The sequence below is a fragment of the Nylanderia fulva genome, unplaced genomic scaffold (assembly GCF_048542155.1).
Source record: "Nylanderia fulva isolate GAGA-0341 unplaced genomic scaffold, ASM4854215v1 Scaffold977, whole genome shotgun sequence".
Taxonomy (NCBI): domain Eukaryota; kingdom Metazoa; phylum Arthropoda; class Insecta; order Hymenoptera; family Formicidae; genus Nylanderia; species Nylanderia fulva.
This window is the reverse complement of record NW_028191109.1, coordinates 10,001-27,057: the sequence shown is the minus strand read 5'-3', so window position 1 is coordinate 27,057 and position 17,057 is coordinate 10,001. Positions and strand designations below refer to the sequence as shown.

The window sequence follows — 17,057 nt, the reverse complement described above, 5'->3', positions numbered from 1 at the left end:
ATGAAGTGATTGAAAATGTGTACATTTATTAGCTTTTTTTACCTTTGAATCCTGTAGAGTTACACATTTTTCCCAATGATGAAAGATCTAATTATTAGATCTAATTAAGATATAATTATTGTAAAAACCAACACACTTGTCTTTTAACAAAATTAAAATTAAACTTAATAAACTGTTCATAAATTTTATAAATTTGTAATAATATCTTATTAACATTTTTTAAAAGACAATGTGTCTATTTTTATAATTACTATATCTGACAGATCTTGTCAGGAAAAATGTTAACTTCGCAGAATTTATATGTAGAAAAGATTAATAAATGTGTTTTACTACATTTTCTCCTTTAAGTAGGCAAAGGAACAAACTTTATGAATGTCTTATGTATACATATAATTTAGTAAACCTTCAGTCTTATTATATCTTATTAATCTTCTTCGTCTGATAATTCTTGTGTTGAGTATTTTTTACTTTCTATTCTCTCTAGTATCTTAAGTTGCCCTTGTAAGATACTATTTCGTTCTTTTTGCAATTGTAATTGTTCTATTTGTAATTCATTACATTTTTAAGCTCCGTCAGATATTTTGTACGTGTTTCTTGTTTGGCATCACTTTCTCTTTGTAGCACAGCACAGATGGATTCCTTAAGTGATTGTAGAGTATGCGCCAATTTGCCATCTCGTACTTTTGCTTTTGTATTTATTAAAGATGAGCAACTGCTATCCGTCATGGACGATTTGCTGCTACCTATTACTGATTGAGATTGACTGTTAACTGCAGATGGTGTCGAAGGTGGCGAGTCTAGTGCAATAGAAGATTGTTCTTCATTTACATTCCTATAATAGAAAACATTTTAAATTATATCTAAAAATATATCTAGAAATGAATTAAAAAACATTTTAAGGAGATGATTACTCACTGAGACAAATGTTGACTGACCACTTTTTGCAAAATGTTTTCTTGAGAAACCATTCCATTGCGGCCAGCTACAAAAGATGGCACTCCACTGTGACTTTTTCCAAATAAGTTTATCATTTCACTGTAAAGATACATATGTATTCTATTACTTACTTGTTAAATACTAAATATAATACTAACTACTTAATAAAAACAGAATATTGTAAGAATGACAAAATAAAAATATGAAACAAATCGACTGAACTATTAATTATAATGTTTAATTCAAAAATATCATATATATAATTATATACAGAAAACACAAGATAGAACTTACTCTTTAAATGGAAGACGTTTAGTGCCTTTTCCAGAACTATTTTTTCCCATGGTCTGTTTGATATGTTTATCCCATTTCTTCTTCAACAATTTAAATTTATTTTTCATGTGATTTTTAGTAGCATTCACATAACCTCTTTCTTGGAAGGATTCTGCTATCGCTTGAAACATAGCCTCTTTACTTTGATATTTTCTTTTCTGGAATTTTTTTTCATGCTGTTCATACTCTGTGAAAAACAACATTATGGTTTTATAGTCCCAAATAAAATAGCCATCATTATTGACACCAGAAGTATTCTCTTTTTCATTATCTGAGTCTATAATTGAAGAGTCCAATGAAGACACAATTGTAGGCGTGTGCTGCATAAAGCTTGTTACAGGAATCGTAACAGAAGAACTCTCATGGATTTTAATTTGAGGCTGAATTTCAGAAGGACCTGCTTTATATAGTAAAGCATTCACAATTGAAGAGTCTAGTGAAGACAAAGTTGTAGGTGTGTACTGCATAGAGCTTGTTACAGGAACTGTAACAGAAGGACTCTCGTGGATTATAGTCTGAGGTTGAATTGTAGAAAAACTTATTTTATTCAGTACAGAATCCAAAGGCGCAGTTGTGGTTAGGAACTGTGTCGAGTTTGTTGTAGCAGTTACAACAGAAGTACACGCAAAAGTCTGGGGAGGCTTAATTAATTTTAATGATACCAGTTTAGGTTTCACAGCTGAAAAATAAAACTATTAATATAGTACAATATTTATGCAATTTAAATTATCTTAGAATAAAATCATTTAATCTATCTCTTAGAATTTATTTTATTAGTTAATTAAGTAAAAATATAAAAAGTATTATGAGTATTTAAGTAATCAGCATCATATATAAAATTCTTACCTGAATACTTAAAAGAAGTTTCCATTGTGAAATATCAAGACAGTGACGGCGTAGCCGAATAATAAAAGCGAGGATTATTGGACTACCCGACTCTTGAGCAGTGGATACTGTTTACAGTACAAGCTTCACACGCATGCGCGATAAAATAGCCCCAAATGCACCACCTTCGAAGGTGAGGCAAATAGAGCGTGCTCTTAATTGCTCCTTAGAGTATGCTCTAACGTGACGCGAACATCTAGTCGCCATCTTGTTTCCGGTGACACGAACGTATTGGAGCGCATTGGAGTGAGAAGGAGCATGTTAGGGCATGCGACGCGAACAAACCTTCGAAGTCATGCCGGCGGGGGCTATGCCCCTGGTAGGTTCAACCTTGCCGGATGAGTTTGGAAGGAGAGGACAGACTAAGAATGCACCAAACGTCTTAAGCCAAGGTGTAAGGCAACGTGCCGATGGCTGCTTGGCCACGAAGACGTGAAACAGCGCGGTCGCAAACGTTCCCTCTGGGGTACCTGCCGACCCCCCAGAGTAGCTAGGCTTGGTGATATCATGGAGGCTCTGAATCACTTGATACTTGTTCCTACCATACTCGTGGGATGAAAAATAGAGAAAAATGAAAAAACTAAAAATACATTCAAACCAAAGTTAACGATGAAACACAAACCCGGAGATAAAGAACAGGACCCGTTCAAGAGAAGAAAGTCTATTCCCAGATCACCACCACCATCGGCGAAAATAATAACTGGAGGAATAAATAGGCCTTGCTTTAGCGCTTTGATGGAACAAGGTGAGGAGGCATACGACTCTCCGGCTGAAAAAAAAACGACAAAACGCCCCAGTTCAAAAAATACCAGAGAAACTGATGATAATGATGTATTTATTTTTCCTGAACCTGTTCAAGAAAGCAGTGCGAATAGTGTGGAAAGAGAGAAACTGGAACAAAAAGGCTCACCGAAAGTTGAAAAGGACGACAAAGAAGTTACGCTAGAAGAAGTGAGATCTGAAAGAGTAGCTCTAGAAGAGTTTCTCTTTAATGAAAACAATAAAATCAATAAGAATACAATTAAGTTCATATTGTCTAAGTGGGTGCTACTAGAAGGGAAATTACAAGAGAGTATCGTTGAGAGAGAAAAATTAAAGTGTACTTACCTGGCATCGAAAATTCTATCAGTTCGATGTCCTATGTTCAAGTGGCGTTCACTCCATGGTCCGGAACAGCAGCATCTGAAACAGAAAAAAAAGAAATTATCCAACGTACTACACTAAAAAGCGGATTCAAGACTAATTCTTCGGTAATGATTGTTAAGCCTTTAAATGAAAAGGACAATTTAACGTGTGAGGATGTCAAAGAAAAACTTACAAAGAAAATGAATCCGTTAATTAAAGAAATAAGGATTAAAAGAATGAGAAAGGTGGGAGACAGAGGCATTCTAGTGGAAACGGAAGGTGGAAACGAATTAAAAAAGATCCAGCAGATAATAGAAGACAATGAATGCGGGCTGAAAACAGAGCTGCCTAAGAAAACTGGACCCAGTATGATAGTATATGACGTAGAAAAGTCGGTCACAAAGGAGCAGTTTATGGAACAATTTTGGTCTAAGAATGTTGAAAAACTTGGAATCGCCAAGCAGGAAAATAAAAGCAGGGTTAAATACAGATACAACACATTTGTTAAAACCAGAAATACTAATAACTGGGTAATAGAGGTGACAGGAGAGATAAGAAGAAAACTCTTGGTGCAAGAACGACTATATATTGACTGGAGATCATACAAGGTTAATGATTACTTAGCCTTGACTAGGTGCTTCCGTTGTCTAGGCTTAGGCCACAGTGTTAAACACTGCAAGGAAAAGACCCCCACTTGTGGACACTGTGGGGGGGGGGGGGCGGGCCATATAAGCACCAATTGCTCAGAGAGAGAGAGAAATCTGCAGTCTGCGCTAATTGTACAAGAGCTAAAAGGAAAGACACACATCATACTGTAAGTGACAAGAGATGCCCGGAGTATCTAAGAGTAACTAAAATCGTAAAGAATAAAATAGATTATACATAATGATAAAATTCTTTCAAATAAATGTTGGCCGTTCGCAGACGGCATCATACGAATTAAGATTAAAAGTAGAGGAACAAGGCATTGATGTGTGTCTGATACAAGAACCATACGTATTCCAAGGACAAGTCAAAGGCTGCGTTTCACTTGGTGCAAGAGTTGTTCAAAGTAATAAGGTGACAGATACAAAAGCTGCTATAGTTGTATATAATCAGGAAATAACTGTCACAAAAATCGAACAGTTTACGGACGAACATATAGCTTGCGCACATATAGTACATAATGAAGTAAACTTATATTTGGTATCAGTTTATTGTCAATTTTCCATGGAGCTAAACTATTTTATTAATAAGTTGGAGACTATAATAGAAACGTTCAAAAGCCACGACATGATCATATCAATGGACTCCAATGCTCACTCCAAAACTTGGTACTGCAAAGAGAACGACGCGAAAGGCGAATTACTCGAGGATTTCCTAATAAATAAAAATGTATACATTTTGAATCAGCCTGGAAACGAACCAACGTTCTCTACTATAATAGGAGAGGCCAATATAGACTTGACTGTGGTGAATAGTGGAGTCCTGAAGGATATTAATGATTGGAAGGTCTTCCCGAAAATGACTTCCTCAGACCATAATTGTATATACTTTCAACATAACAACAATAAAAATTCAGAAACAAATCAGGTAATCACAGGACAACTCTATAACTTAAAGAAGGTCAATTGGGATCAGTTTGGCGATGTTATTAAATCAGAACTCAATGGGACCTTTTGTAAAGAAATCACAAATACAAGTCCGGAGAACGCCGTTAATCTATTTAATAGAAAGATTGATCTTATATGCAGTAGCAATCTAAGTAGGAGAAGACCTCTGTCTAGGAAAACAGTACCGTGGTAGAGCGAACAACTGACAAACTTAAAGAAAAGATTGGCGGCATCTCGTAGAAGCTGTAAACGGTACAGGAAACTTAAATATGAAAAGGCGTATGAATACAGTTTTGATATATACTGCAGACTAAGAAGGGACTACAAGAGAGAGATTGGAAAGGCAAAAAAGGACTCATGGAATGATTTCGTGAACCGGAACACTACGAAAAACCCTTGGGGACTGGCATACAAGCTAATGATGGGAAAGATTAAAAATAGTAATATCCTAAGTACGATTAAATTAGGTAGCGATTTTACAACTGATTGGACTTCATCGGCGAAGAGACTTTTGGAAACATTAATGCCGGATGGAGAGGAAAGTACAGAAGCAGAGGATTCACAAAACATAAAGAACAGATATAGCGAATACTTAAACTACAATATGGAACAGGAAATAAGAATGGACGAAATAGATGAAGCAATTAAAAGAACAAAGAAGAAAAAAGTTCCTGGTCCGGATTAAATAACAGCGGAAATATTAAAAATTGTTTGGAAGGCAGGAAACGCCTTTTCATATTTAAGTTTCCTGTACCGTTTACAGCTTCTACGAAATGCCGCCAATCTTTTCTTTAAGTTTGTCAGTTGTTCGCTCTACCACGGTACTGTTTTCCTAGACAGAGGTCTTCTCCTACTTACAAGGGACATGTCACAACTGTCCGGAACCGATTTGATTCTCCTTGAAATATGTTGTTAAATACACAAATCTAAAAGACACGTATTTTTTTATACGTGCGCAATTTGAGTTTTAAGGGGTGAAACACCCCTTTAAAGAATAACGGTATTTTTCTTTAGGATCAAATATCTGCTAAACTATAAGAGATATAAAGAAAAAACGTACAACAAATTTTAATGGCTTGAAGAGTACTTTAAAGTTATATGAACAAAAATTTTTTTTTTTTAAAAAACCCTCACCACCTAATTTTTTTTTTCAAAATTAAAAATTTTGTTTTACCTAATTTAAAGCTTATTTTTTTCCAAATTCAACCATGTGTAATAAAGTTATGTTACGAAATATCATTTTCGAAAATTAATTATAAACGCTCCCGTATATACGCTCATCCGTGCTATGTGCGTAAGTAATTACCGTCGAACAATAAAATATATAAAAAATGTTTTTGTATAATTCTTATTTATGTTTTCTATGTATTTATAACTGTGTATTGTGTATATTTAGATTTTTTTAAAAATGTATTTGCATTTTATATTATTCACTCATTATACATATTACAATAATGATATTCGACAAAAAAATGTTTCAAACATAATGACTTCTTGCACCAAGAACATCTTACTACAGCTATATTATTGCAACCTTCGATATCACATTTTGTTAAAGTTTCGTCTAAACTAAAGTGTACTGGATTTTCGAATTCGTCTGGTCTTTCATTCGTATAACCACTTTTAAACCACGAATATTTAAATAAGTTTTGATATCGTGGGGATGACAATTGATTATGTATCAAAGATTGCAATTTCATTATATTATTTCGTTCATGTAAGTTTATATTACTTTCCAACAGTAAAACCGCATCTGAAAATCTTTTAGCAAAATTTTTCCAAATTCTGAATCCATAAACATCTAATGGTTGTATTTTCCCTGTAGTTCCTTTCGGTATTATCATAGTAGTAATATGTGTTCCAGGAGGTGTTAAATCCGAAATCATATTGGGGCAATGTCCAGTCCATGAATCGATAAGAAGAACGCTATTAGGACCAATGTTTGCGAAATAAGCTTCTTCTAACCACATTTTAAAATGATCTGTACAAAATATAAATGTTAATTTAATAGTTTTTTTATGACTCTTATTAAATTGTTAAATAAAATAAGGTTGTTAAAAAAAGTAATTATAAAAGGAAAATACCTGATGTCATTTTACCAGATTTCGATGCTTTTACAATAACATTTTCTGCTTTAAATAAATTTTCTTGTACTCTTGGTCCAAATTTACCATTAGCTTCTTTTAATACAATAAATAAAGGGGACAACAAATTGCCATTACAGGATATTATTGGTTGTATCGTATATGAATGGGTTGTTGATGATATGGATTGCACGACACGTTCTACTTTCTTTTCTCCCTGGTTAGACAATGATCTTCCAGAGTGAAGTTCCAATTGGAAACCACTTTGATCTGAATTGTAAATATTTTCAGATCCAAACTGTTCAATAAGAGGTTTTACTGTTTCCAGAAAATCATCAGCTGATTTTTGCAAATCAGCAGAATCTTCTAATGTTCTTCTAGTGACAAACTTCGTAACTTTTCTTGAAACAATTCGGTGAGACTTCTTAAATCTTGCTATCCAACTGTGAGATGCTTTAAATATAGGATTTAAATTTCCTATTTCTTCTTGAGCTTGTAAAGCCCATCTTTTTAAATCAATATCATGAACCATGAATCCTGATTCGACAGCTGCAGTAAATTTATCATGTGTAAATTTGGAGATGTAAGATAATTTTTCTGTACGACTTCCACCTGATTGTATTTGTTCTTCCCATCGCCTTAACTGACGTTCAGATGAAACTCTTCTAAATTTATTTTGTACTACTCTTAGAGGACGATTCCTTTTTCTGTCATTACTGTTTTCATCAGTGTCCCGAAATCGCCAATACTCAACAGCTCGTCTTTTATAAGAACTATCAAAATTTGTATCATCATTTGAACAATGAGGATGAGAATTTAAACTATCTTCATGCCATGCTTCTTCGTCATCTTCAATTATTTCAAAACTATGTAATTTATAAGGTTCTTCATAATCGAGATATATTTCTTCCGTTACTTCCACCCCATTATAATGAAAAACGCTATCCAGTAATATTTTTTTAATGTTTTCCTTTAATTCCACTTCTGCTTCAGTTACTGGCGTTTCTGTTAAATATATTGAATTTATTGACACCAATAAAAGTCTAACAACGTTAAGCGGATTGATAATCATATTCAAAGATGTTATATTTTGCTTTCTATTGCAATAAAAGAACAGTTTACACAGATATTATTACAACGAAAAGACTACACCGACTGTGAGAATTATGCTGCTACATGAACAATTTATATTAACTTATCAGAAATACGTCATCACATAATCTTATTTTATTATTTATTTTAACGTATTAAAGATTTTATTGTAAAAATTATAACTTATCTGGAACACGTACACATAATCTTATCTTATGATTCATTTAACGTAAGATATAAAATTTGTTTATGCCAAATATTGCGACATTGGTATTCGCAAGATTCAATTAAAAAATAATTTTATTATAAAATATAATTGTTTTTAATTTTTATAGAAGAAATTAAATATTAAAGAAATAATAAGAAAGCAGGGGGTATATTTAAAAAATTCTTATTAATTATATTTAAAAATTTTTTTTTAAATCTAAATATACACAATACGCAGTTATAAATACATAGAAAACATAAATAAGAATTATACAAAAACATTTTTTATATATTTTATTGTTCGACGGTAATTACTTACGCACATAGCACGGATGAGCGTATATACGGGAGCGTTTATAATTAATTTTCGAAAATGATATTTCGTAACATAACTTTATTACACATGGTTGAATTTGGAAAAAAATAAGCTTTAAATTAGGTAAAACAAAATTTTTAATTTTGAAAAAAAAAATTAGGTGGTGAGGGTTTTTTAAAAAAAAAAAAAAAAAAAAAAAATTTTTGTTCATATAACTTTAAAGTACTCTTCAAGCCATTAAAATTTGTTGTACGTTTTTTCTTTATATCTCTTATAGTTTAGCAGATATTTGATCCTAAAGAAAAATACCGTTATTCTTTAAAGGGGTGTTTCACCCCTTAAAACTCAAATTGCGCACGTATAAAAAAATACGTGTCTTTTAGATTTGTGTATTTAACAACATATTTCAAGGAGAATCAAATCGGTTCCGGACAGTTGTGACATGTCCCTTGTTAGATTGCTACTGCATATAAGATCAATCTTTCTATTAAATAGATTAACGGCGTTCTCCGGACTTGTATTTGTGATTTCTTTACAAAAGGTCCCATTGAGTTCTGATTTAATAACATCGCCAAACTGATCCCAATTGACCTTCTTTAAGTTATAGAGTTGTCCTGTGATTACCTGATTTGTTTCTGAATTTTTATTGTTGTTATGTTCAAAGTATATACAATTATGGTCTGAGGAAGTCATTTTCGGGAAGACCTTCCAATCATTAATATCCTTCAGGACTCCACTATTCACCACAGTCAAGTCTATATTGGCCTCTCCTATTATAGTAGAGAACGTTGGTTCGTTTCCAGGCTGATTCAAAATGTATACATTTTTATTTATTAGGAAATCCTCGAGTAATTCGCCTTTCGCGTCGTTCTCTTTGCAGTACCAAGTTTTGGAGTGAGCATTGGAGTCCATTGATATGATCATGTCGTGGCTTTTGAACGTTTCTATTATAGTCTCCAACTTATTAATAAAATAGTTTAGCTCCATGGAAAATTGACAATAAACTGATACCAAATATAAGTTTACTTCATTATGTACTATATGTGCGCAAGCTATATGTTCGTCCGTAAACTGTTCGATTTTTGTGACAGTTATTTCCTGATTATATACAACTATAGCAGCTTTTGTATCTGTCACCTTATTACTTTGAACAACTCTTGCACCAAGTGAAGCGCAGCCTTTGACTTGTCCTTGGAATACGTATGGTTCTTGTATCAGACACACATCAATGCCTTGTTCCTCTACTTTTAATCTTAATTCGTATGATGCCGTCTGCGAACGGCCAACATTTATTTGAAAGAATTTTATCATTATGTATAATCTATTTTATTCTTTACGATTTTAGTTACTCTTAGATACTCCGGGCATCTCTTGTCACTTACAGTATGATGTGTGTCTTTCCTTTTAGCTCTTGTACAATTAGCGCAGACTGCAGATTTCTCTCTCTCTCTCTGAGCAATTGGTGCTTATATGGCCCGCCCCCCCCACAGTGTCCACAAGTGGGGGTCTTTTCCTTGCAGTGTTTAACACTGTGGCCTAAGCCTAGACAACGGAAGCACCTAGTCAAGGCTAAGTAATCATTAACCTTGTATGATCTCCAGTCAATATATAGTCGTTCTTGCACCAAGAGTTTTCTTCTTATCTCTCCTGTCACCTCTATTACCCAGTTATTAGTATTTCTGGTTTTAACAAATGTGTTGTATCTGTATTTAACCCTGCTTTTATTTTCCTGCTTGGCGATTCCAAGTTTTTCAACATTCTTAGACCAAAATTGTTCCATAAACTGCTCCTTTGTGACCGACTTTTCTACGTCATATACTATCATACTGGGTCCAGTTTTCTTAGGCAGCTCTGTTTTCAGCCCGCATTCATTGTCTTCTATTATCTGCTGGATCTTTTTTAATTCGTTTCCACCTTCCGTTTCCACTAGAATGCCTCTGTCTCCCACCTTTCTCATTCTTTTAATCCTTATTTCTTTAATTAACGGATTCATTTTCTTTGTAAGTTTTTCTTTGACATCCTCACACGTTAAATTGTCCTTTTCATTTAAAGGCTTAACAATCATTACCGAAGAATTAGTCTTGAATCCGCTTTTTAGTGTAGTACGTTGGATAATTTCTTTTTTTTCTGTTTCAGATGCTGCTGTTCCGGACCATGGAGTGAACGCCACTTGAACATAGGACATCGAACTGATAGAATTTTATGATGCCAGGTAAGTACACTTTAATTTTTCTCTCTCAACGATACTCTCTTGTAATTTCCCTTCTAGTAGCACCCACTTAGACAATATGAACTTAATTGTATTCTTATTGATTTTATTGTTTTCATTAAAGAGAAACTCTTCTAGAGCTACTCTTTCAGATCTCACTTCTTCTAGCGTAACTTCCTTGTCGTCCTTTTCAACTTTCGGTGAACCTTTTTGTTCCAGTTTCTCTCTTTCCACACTATTCGCACTGCTTTCTTGAACAGGTTCAGGAAAAATAAATACATCATTATCATCAGTTTCTCTGGTATTTTTTGAACTGGGGCGTTTTGTCGTTTTTTTTTCAGCCGGAGAGTCGTATGCCTCCTCACCTTGTTCAAGCAAAGCGCTAAAGCAAGGCCTATTTATTCCTCCAGTTATTATTTTCGCCGATGGTGGTGGTAATCTGGGCATAGACTCCCTTCCCTTGAACGGTTCCTGTTCTTTCTCTCCGGGTTTGTGTTTCATCGTTAACTTTGGTTTGAATGTATTTTTAGTTTTTTCATTTTTCTCTATTTTTCATCCCACGAGTATGGTAGGAACAAGTATCAAGTGATTCAGAGCCTCCATGATATCACCAAGCCTAGCTACTCTGGGGGGTCGGCAGGTACCCCAGAGGGAACGTTTGCGACCGCGCTGTTTCACGTCTTCGTGGCCAAGCAGCCATCGGCACGTTGCCTTACACCTTGGCTTAAGACGTTTGGTGCATTCTTAGTCTGTCCTCTCCTTCCAAACTCATCCGGCAAGGTTGAACCTACCAGGGGCATAGCCCCCGCCGGCATGACTTCGAAGGTTTGTTCGCGTCGCATGCCCTAACATGCTCCTTCTCACTCCAATGCGCTCCAATACGTTCGTGTCACCGGAAACAAGATGGCGACTAGATGTTCGCGTCACGTTAGAGCATACTCTAAGGAGCAATTAAGAGCACGCTCTATTTGCCTCACCTTCGAAGGTGGTGCATTTGGGGCTATTTTATCGCGCATGCGTGTGAAGCTTGTACTGTAAACAGTATCCACTGCTCAAGAGTCGGGTAGTCCAATAATCTCGCTTTTATTATTCGGCTACGCCGTCACTGTCTTGATATTTCACAATGGAAACTTCTTTTAAGTATTCAGGTAAGAATGTGTGTGCTCATTAAATCAGTTATGGTTCATTAGATTGTACCCACATTTACTTGGATAACTGTGGTAATTCTAGAGCTAATACATGCAAAACAGAGTCCCGACCAGTGATGGAAGGGACGCTTTTATTAGATCAAAACCAGTCGGTGGCAGGCGGCTCGCCGTTCGTCCACCGTTTATTTTGGTGACTCTGAATAACTTTGTGCTGATCGCACGGTCCTAGCACCGGCGACGCATCTTTCAAATGTCTGCCTTATCAACTGTCGATGGTAGGTTCTGCGCCTACCATGGTTGTAACGGGTAACGGGGAATCAGGGTTCGATTCCGGAGAGGGAGCCTGAGAAACGGCTACCACATCCAAGGAAGGCAGCAGGCGCGCAAATTACCCACTCCCGGCACGGGGAGGTAGTGACGAAAAATAACGATACGGGACTCATCCGAGGCCCCGTAATCGGAATGAGTACACTTTAAATCCTTTAACGAGGATCCATTGGAGGGCAAGTCTGGTGCCAGCAGCCGCGGTAATTCCAGCTCCAATAGCGTATATTAAAGTTGTTGCGGTTAAAAAGCTTGTAGTTGAATCTGTGTCGCACACCGTCGGTTCACCGCTCGCGGTGTTTAACTGGCGTGATGTGGGACGTCCTACCGGTGGGCTTAGCCTCGCGAGGGGCGGCCCAACTAATATCCCGTCGCGGTGCTCTTTACTGAGTGTCGAGTCGGGCCGGTACGTTTACTTTGAACAAATTAGAGTGCTTAAAGCAGGCTACCTTCGCCTGAATACTGCGTGCATGGAATAATGGAATAGGACCTCGGTTCTATTTTGTTGGTTTTCGGAACACCGAGGTAATGATTAATAGGGACAGATGGGGGCATTCGTATTGCGACGTTAGAGGTGAAATTCTTGGATCGTCGCAAGACGGACAGAAGCGAAAGCATTTGCCAAAAAATGTTTTCATTAATCAAGAACGAAAGTTAGAGGTTCGAAGGCGATCAAATACCGCCCTAATTCTAACCATAAACGATGCCAGCTAGCGATCCGCCGAAGTTCCTCCGATGACTCGGCGGGCAGCTTCCGGGAAATCAAAGCTTTTGGGTTCCGGGGGAAATATGGTTGCAAAGCTGAAACTTAAAGGAATTGACGGAAGGGCACCACCAGGAGTGGAGCCTGCGGCTTAATTTGACTCAACACGGGAAACCTCACCAGGCCCAGACACCGGAAGGATTGACAGATTGATAGCTCTTTCTTGATTCGGTGGGTGGTGGTGCATGGCCGTTCTTAGTTGGTGGAGCGATTTGTCTGGTTAATTCCGATAACGAACGAGACTCTAGCCTGCTAAATAGGCGTATCTTATGGTATCGCGAAGGCCCCCGGCTTCGTCTGGCGGGTTTTTACTACCAACGTACAAACAAATCTTCTTAGAGGGACAGGCGGCTTCTAGCCGCACGAGATTGAGCAGTAACAGGTCTGTGATGCCCTTAGATGTTCTGGGCCGCACGCGCGCTACACTGAAGGAATCAGCGTGTGTTCCCTGGCCGAAAGGCCCGGGTAACCCGCTGAACCTCCTTCGTGCTAGGGATTGGGGCTTGCAATTGTTCCCCATGAACGAGGAATTCCCAGTAAGCGCGAGTCATAAGCTCGCGTTGATTACGTCCCTGCCCTTTGTACACACCGCCCGTCGCTTACTACCGATTGAATGATTTAGTGAGGTCTTCGGACTGGTGCGCGGCAATGTCTCGGCATTGCCGATGTTGCCGGGAAGATGACCAAACTTGATCATTTAGAGGAAGTAAAAGTCGTAACAAGGTTTCCGTAGGTGAACCTGCGGAAGGATCATTAACGTTCCTGAGGTCCTGCTCTGCGTCGAGAGTCCTCTCTTTTGGGAGAGACGCGCGCTCGCAGCAGTCGGCGACTGAATGGACGCGCTGAAAAGGCGCTCTCAGAGAAAAAGAAAATAACGGATTTGACGGAATTTGTTGTTGTGTTTTGATATAACGACGGACGCCGTCGCGCCTCTCTGACCGAAAGTAGTCGGCAAGCAGAGCAGCGCGCCCGGCGGTGTTCGACGACGATTCGGAGCGAGACGCTTCGCGATCACGCTCGTGTGTGTGCCATTCTCCGGCCACAAACACACAGAGCGTCGATTCGGCGTTGAGCGCGAACCGGTGGTAACCTATGCCCGCGCACGCGTGTGTGCAGCACCCACGACGTTCGTCGACGCGCGCCCTCCCCGTTGTCGCGGGGCAGCGGTCAGCGTGCCGAGAACACACGGTGTGCGACCGCGAGTGCCGAGCGAGAGGACCCCCATATATTATTATAATATATATATATATAACACAGAGAAGGGATCGATGATATTTCGACCAATCTGTCAACTGTGTCGGTCCGACGGTTTCTTCAAAGAGCTTCCGCCCCGGCTCTCCCGTTGCGGGAGAGACGCTCCGAACGAGAAACACACAACTCTATCTTTGTGCCGTAGCCTTCCCTGGCGGGAGGCGGCGGTCCGCGCGCGTCCTCGGACGCGCGCGGACAGGCTGATCGAAGAGCCACCACGATTATTCTCTCTCTCGTCCGAGAGAAGAGACCACGATGGTTGAAGGAGAAGCGCGTTTCTTCGCGAACGCAAAAATTTCGAACGATTACCCTGAACGGTGGATCACTTGGCTCGTGGGTCGATGAAGAACGCAGCTAATTGCGCGTCAACTTGTGAACTGCAGGACACATGAACATCGACATTTCGAACGCACATTGCGGTCCACGGATACAATTCCCGGACCACGCCTGGCTGAGGGTCGTTTTAGTACCCCTAAACTGCTTGCGCCCGAAAAGCGCGCACGGCCACGACGCGGGCGACCAGAGATTGGCGCGCGCGTCGCCTGTGCCCTGTGCAACGCTTACAATGGGCGTACGAGCGATCGTTGGACGTTCGCCCGAGGTGTCTGTGCCGCGCCGACCGGCCGCGGTGCAAATCCTGGCGTCGTCTGAAATGACACACCGAAATAATAATAATAATGAGGAGGAGAAGCGCACAAGCGTGTAAAACGTTGGCGAACGCGCGCCCAGAGAATGATGCGCGAATTAAGATGGTGAGCGTGTTTGTGTATCCAAGTCGTGTGTGTACGCGAGAGCCGAGGAGAAATGGGATGAGAGTAAGAGCGAAGGGAGCATCAAACGGCCAAAAAAAGGGTCAGAACGGTGAATGGCACCGCTTTCCCTAGAGCGGCGCGTGCGTCGTTGTCTCCCGAAAGTAGGTAGCGCTTGTCTCACCGTCTCTCCTCTCCGTACATCACACAGACTGACCGGACTGCTCTCGCACTCTGTGCCGCGTCTCTCGGTGCGATAGCGCTCGCGCGTCTTATGCCGAGGCGCCCTTGCCCGCACACATAACGGTATTACGGAGAAATATACGGCGCGTCGTCGTCCGGCGGAGAGAGCATTCGTAATCCTTTACCTCTTTACGGAGAAGGGTTTTGAATCGCGAGCCGACCGCGTGTCCGAGTCCACGAAATTTTCGTAAAGCGAATAAAGGGGACCGGCGCGCCGCGTCGTGTACTCGTCGAATCGATTCCGCCCGAATTTCGTATATAAAAAAGAAGGGAGAGCCGAGAATCTCGAACCCCGCGATATATCGTCTCCATTACCACCAACGAGTGTGTGTGCGGTTAGCGCCCCGGCGATTTGCCTTCTCGCGTATTTCGTGTGCTGCCGCTGCTGCTCTCTCGTTCGACGCTCTCTCTCTCTCCCTCTTATAATATATATTATAGAGGAGAGACGACGATGAGCGACGCGGAGGAGGCAAACGGCTACGAAAACTCACTATGCGACGACCTCAGAGCAGGCGAGATTACCCGCTGAATTTAAGCATATTATTAAGCGGAGGAAAAGAAACTAACCAGGATTTCCTTAGTAGCGGCGAGCGAACAGGAAAGAGCCCAGCACCGAATCCCGCGGTTCCGCCGCAGGGAAATGTGGTGTTTGGGAGGATCCGCTTATCCCGAGGTGCCGCGTCGCGTCCAAGTCCATCTTGAATGGGGCCACTTACCCGTAGAGGGTGCCAGGCCCGTAGCGACCGGTGCGCGCCTCGGGAGGATCTCTCCTTAGAGTCGGGTTGCTTGAGAGTGCAGCTCTAAGTGGGTGGTAAACTCCATCTAAGGCTAAATACGACCACGAGACCGATAGCGAACAAGTACCGTGAGGGAAAGTTGAAAAGAACTTTGAAGAGAGAGTTCAAGAGTACGTGAAACCGTTCAGGGGTAAACCTAAGAAACCCAAAAGATCGAACGGGGAGATTCATCGTCAGCGGCGCTGGCTTCGCGTCGGTCGGCGATGTCCCGCGGAGTTTTTGCGGCTCGCGCGCGGGCACGCTACCGTGCGCCTATGTCCGGAGCTCGTCGTCGTGCACTTCTCCCCAAGTAAAACGTCGCGACCCGCTGGGTGTCGGTCTACGGCCCGGGTGCGGTGTCTGTCGCGTCGCCGATAAAACGGCACGCGACAAACCCTCGGTCGCCCGGCCGGCTGCTCGGCGGTACGCGCAAGGTATCAGGCCGCACTATTCACGGTGCGTCGAGACCGTCGCAAGCGCGCGCCACGGTACTCGGAGGTTACGGACTTCGCGCCGTCCCCGGTCCTGGCCCGCTGTTGGTTACAGTACGGTACACCTTCGACAGGCCTGCGAACGTCTCCCGCGGTCTCGCGGGAGACCGATACCGGTCGGCGACGCTACTGCTTTGGGTACTCTTAGGACCCGTCTTGAAACACGGACCAAGGAGTCTAACATGTACGCGAGTCATTGGGACTTGTCGCGAGACCTAAAGGCGTAATGAAAGTGAAGGTCGGCCCTGGCCGTCGACCTAGGGAGGATGGGCCGCGTCGCGATGCGGCCTCGCACTCCCGGAGCGTCTCGTTCTCATCGCGAGAAGAGGCGCACCCAGAGCGTACACGTTGGGACCCGAAAGATGGTGAACTATGCCTGGTCAAGACGAAGTCAGGGGAAACCCTGATGGAGGTCCGTAGCGATTCTGACGTGCAAATCGATCGTCGGAACTGGGTATAGGGGCGAAAGACTAATCGAACCATCTAGTAGCTGGTTCCCTCCGAAGTTTCCCTCAGGATAGCTGGCACTCGGC

At 40.7% G+C, this 17,057-nt stretch overlaps 1 protein-coding gene, 2 non-coding genes and 1 pseudogene across 3 annotated transcripts; 3 read left to right on the top strand and 1 right to left on the bottom strand.

Annotated features, from left to right (window-relative positions):
• Positions 1-540: 540 nt before the first annotated feature.
• LOC146719462 (uncharacterized) lies at positions 541-1,400 on the bottom strand. The gene is made up of 3 exons (XM_085490126.1): positions 1,231-1,400; positions 916-1,035; positions 541-832 (listed from the first exon to the last, which is right to left on the bottom strand). The coding sequence occupies exons 1-3, from the start codon at positions 1,398-1,400 to the stop codon at positions 541-543; spliced, it is 582 nt and encodes a 193-aa protein (XP_085346252.1).
• Positions 1,401-11,835: 10,435 nt separating this feature from the next.
• LOC146719461 (small subunit ribosomal RNA) lies at positions 11,836-13,770 on the top strand. The gene has a single exon (XR_014926518.1). It is a non-coding gene; the product is annotated as a small subunit ribosomal RNA (ribosomal RNA).
• Positions 13,771-14,571: 801 nt separating this feature from the next.
• On the top strand, positions 14,572-14,726 carry LOC146719460 (5.8S ribosomal RNA). Its single transcript, XR_014926517.1, has one exon. It is a non-coding gene; the product is annotated as a 5.8S ribosomal RNA (ribosomal RNA).
• Positions 14,727-15,755: 1,029 nt separating this feature from the next.
• Positions 15,756-17,057, top strand: part of LOC146719459 (large subunit ribosomal RNA) — a 4,845-nt pseudogene continuing 3,543 nt past the window's right edge.

What these genes read in the sequence shown, in the direction of transcription:
- LOC146719462 (XM_085490126.1), bottom strand. Translation starts at nt 1,400, where the DNA reads ATGTTTCAAGCGATAGCAGAATCCTTCCAAGAAAGAGGTTATGTGAAT. An exon ending in AAACGTCTTCCATTTAAAGA is followed by an intron (nt 1,036 to 1,230) that starts GTAAGTTCTATC and finishes GTATCTTTACAG; the next exon opens with TGAAATGATAAACTTATTTG. An exon ending in GTCAGTCAACATTTGTCTCA is followed by an intron (nt 833 to 915) that starts GTGAGTAATCAT and finishes TTTCTATTATAG; the next exon opens with GAATGTAAATGAAGAACAAT.